This window comes from Oratosquilla oratoria, chromosome 2 (assembly GCF_046742065.1).
Source record: "Oratosquilla oratoria isolate Oo_2021 chromosome 2, ASM4674206v1, whole genome shotgun sequence".
Classification (NCBI taxonomy): domain Eukaryota; kingdom Metazoa; phylum Arthropoda; class Malacostraca; order Stomatopoda; family Squillidae; genus Oratosquilla; species Oratosquilla oratoria.
In genome coordinates, this window is record NC_134778.1 from 17,196,549 (window position 1) to 17,198,492 (window position 1,944).

Genomic DNA, 1,944 nt, shown 5'->3' on the forward strand with positions numbered 1-1,944 from the left:
AGACAGACAGACAGACGCACGTGTGAGAGTGGAAGGAACGTAGGTAGCGCTGCGAAGCTATGCGATATGCAGTTCGCCAATATACACGAATGAAGTAAGATATGTATTCTGTCTTAAACGACGCGCTGGTTAAAAAGTGAAATAGGCACACAGGAACCAGAGTGCATTTGCAGCGACCAAAACAAGAATAAAGGGAATAAAATCACCCTCCAATGACACCAGGAAGACTTACAAAAGAATGTTATTGCACTATCTCGTGTAATATGTATGCATGCATAATACGTGTGTATGTGTATGTGTATGTGTGTGTGTGCGTTTGTGTGTGTGTGTGCGTGTGTGTGTTTATGTGTGTGCGTGCGTGTTCATGCGTGTGTGTGCGTGTTCGTGTGTGCTAAACATGGCAACGAAATGATGGCGATGGACCAGAAAACGAAACGACGGACGGATGGTCGTCTGCGGGGAAGATCGTCTTACCTTATGTGGTTCCAGACCCTTGGGCTGGATCAGGTATACCCCAGAAGTGTAGTTTCCCCTCTGCAGGACCTCCGTACAATGCTCTGGCAGAGGAGGCGACGGGGTAGTCGTAGACGCCATTGAATCGGACTCGCCTCCTGAAGCAGAGGAACCCTTGCTATCCTCCTTACCACTCGAGGAGGAGCCTGGAGGAGGATCTACCACCAGTTCGGGGATCTGGTTGACGCTCTCCGATTCCATGTGGGAGGACGACGGCACCTCTGACGAGGTCTCGTTGACAGCTTCGTCGTCGTCGTCAGACGACACCTTCGAACTCGGCGACTCTGAGGAGTCCTCGGACCGGCTCTTGCTCTCGAGGGCCGACAGGTTGAGGCCTCGGCAGCTCGTGTTCATGGCCTGCAGGATGAGTTCGTGGTCGCGTTGTAGCGAGCGAAGGCTGTCCTTGACCTTCCGGTGGTGGCTGTTCTTGTTCAGGGACTTGGACAGCTTGCGGACCTTCTTCTTGATGTTGCCGTTCATCTCGCGGACGGAAGACGTGATCTCAGTGACGCTGCTGGCTAGCTGGCTATTCTCGCGCCGCATCATGCGTAGCACCCCGACCACTTCCTTCAGCTCGCTTAGGAGGCGGTTGAGTTCCTCCCGAATGGGCGTCTTACTACGATCATCGTCCTCGGTCGTGGAAGTCCCATCGACAGTTCTCGTAGTCGTGCTGGCCTCAGCGGCTCCTGCCGCCGCGGCCGCCACGGCTGCAACCGCCTCTTCCTCCTTGCCAGCATCGTCGTGGTCCCTCAGCATCAAAGCATCCCGCGTCGCCTCCTTCAGCGCCTCCTGCGTGTTTTGGGGGGGTTCGCTTGCCGCTTGGCACCCCTCCCGCACTGTGGCCACCACGATTATACCCACGAGCACGGAGCCCCACATGCCTCTTCTACGCCTCGCGTCCCCACACTCCACGCTGGCCTGTCCTCGGTCCTGCCGCTTGCCCGGGTGCTGCTGCTGCTCACGCCGTCTCCGACGCGCCGCCTCGCTCCAGGAACACAGACGAGTTACGGTAACGTCAACGGGGTGCGACACCCTTCCCGCCCTTCTTCGCACGCTCAGGAAGACCGGTCTTCACGGACGCGAGCGGATAACGCCGAGGGCAGTTCCCCCAAGGACGGGTAGCCGGAGTCCCGGTGAAGCCGTAGCCGCGGGCAGGGAAACGAACACGAAGGAACAGATCAATACAGAGATGCGACTGACGAATCTCGTGTTTGTGTGCGCAAAGCACCGTTTACGGACCCAAGAAATTCTTCCAGTTGCCATCACGTTGTTCCATTGGCCATGGTCCCGGCGAATTAGCGACTCGTAGAGACAGACCGCCCAACGACGACGACGACGACGACGACGACGACGACGACGACAACGACTAAGATCGTGAGGGGTGGGGGTGGGGGTGGGGGTCGGGTTGGTGGGAGCTTGTGAGATTCGAAG

The 1,944-nt window shown here is 57.3% G+C and overlaps 1 protein-coding gene across 1 annotated transcript in view; it reads right to left on the minus strand.

Annotated features, from left to right (window-relative positions):
* The window catches only part of LOC143037366 (uncharacterized), a 240,280-nt gene extending 238,767 nt beyond the window's left edge, over positions 1-1,513 (minus strand). Inside the window, exon 1 of the mRNA XM_076205506.1 lies at positions 475-1,513. Within this exon, the coding sequence (XP_076061621.1) occupies positions 475-1,392 (918 nt within the window). The 5' untranslated portion in view covers positions 1,393-1,513. The remainder of the gene's footprint in view (positions 1-474) is intronic.
* Positions 1,514-1,944: the final 431 nt, after the last annotated feature.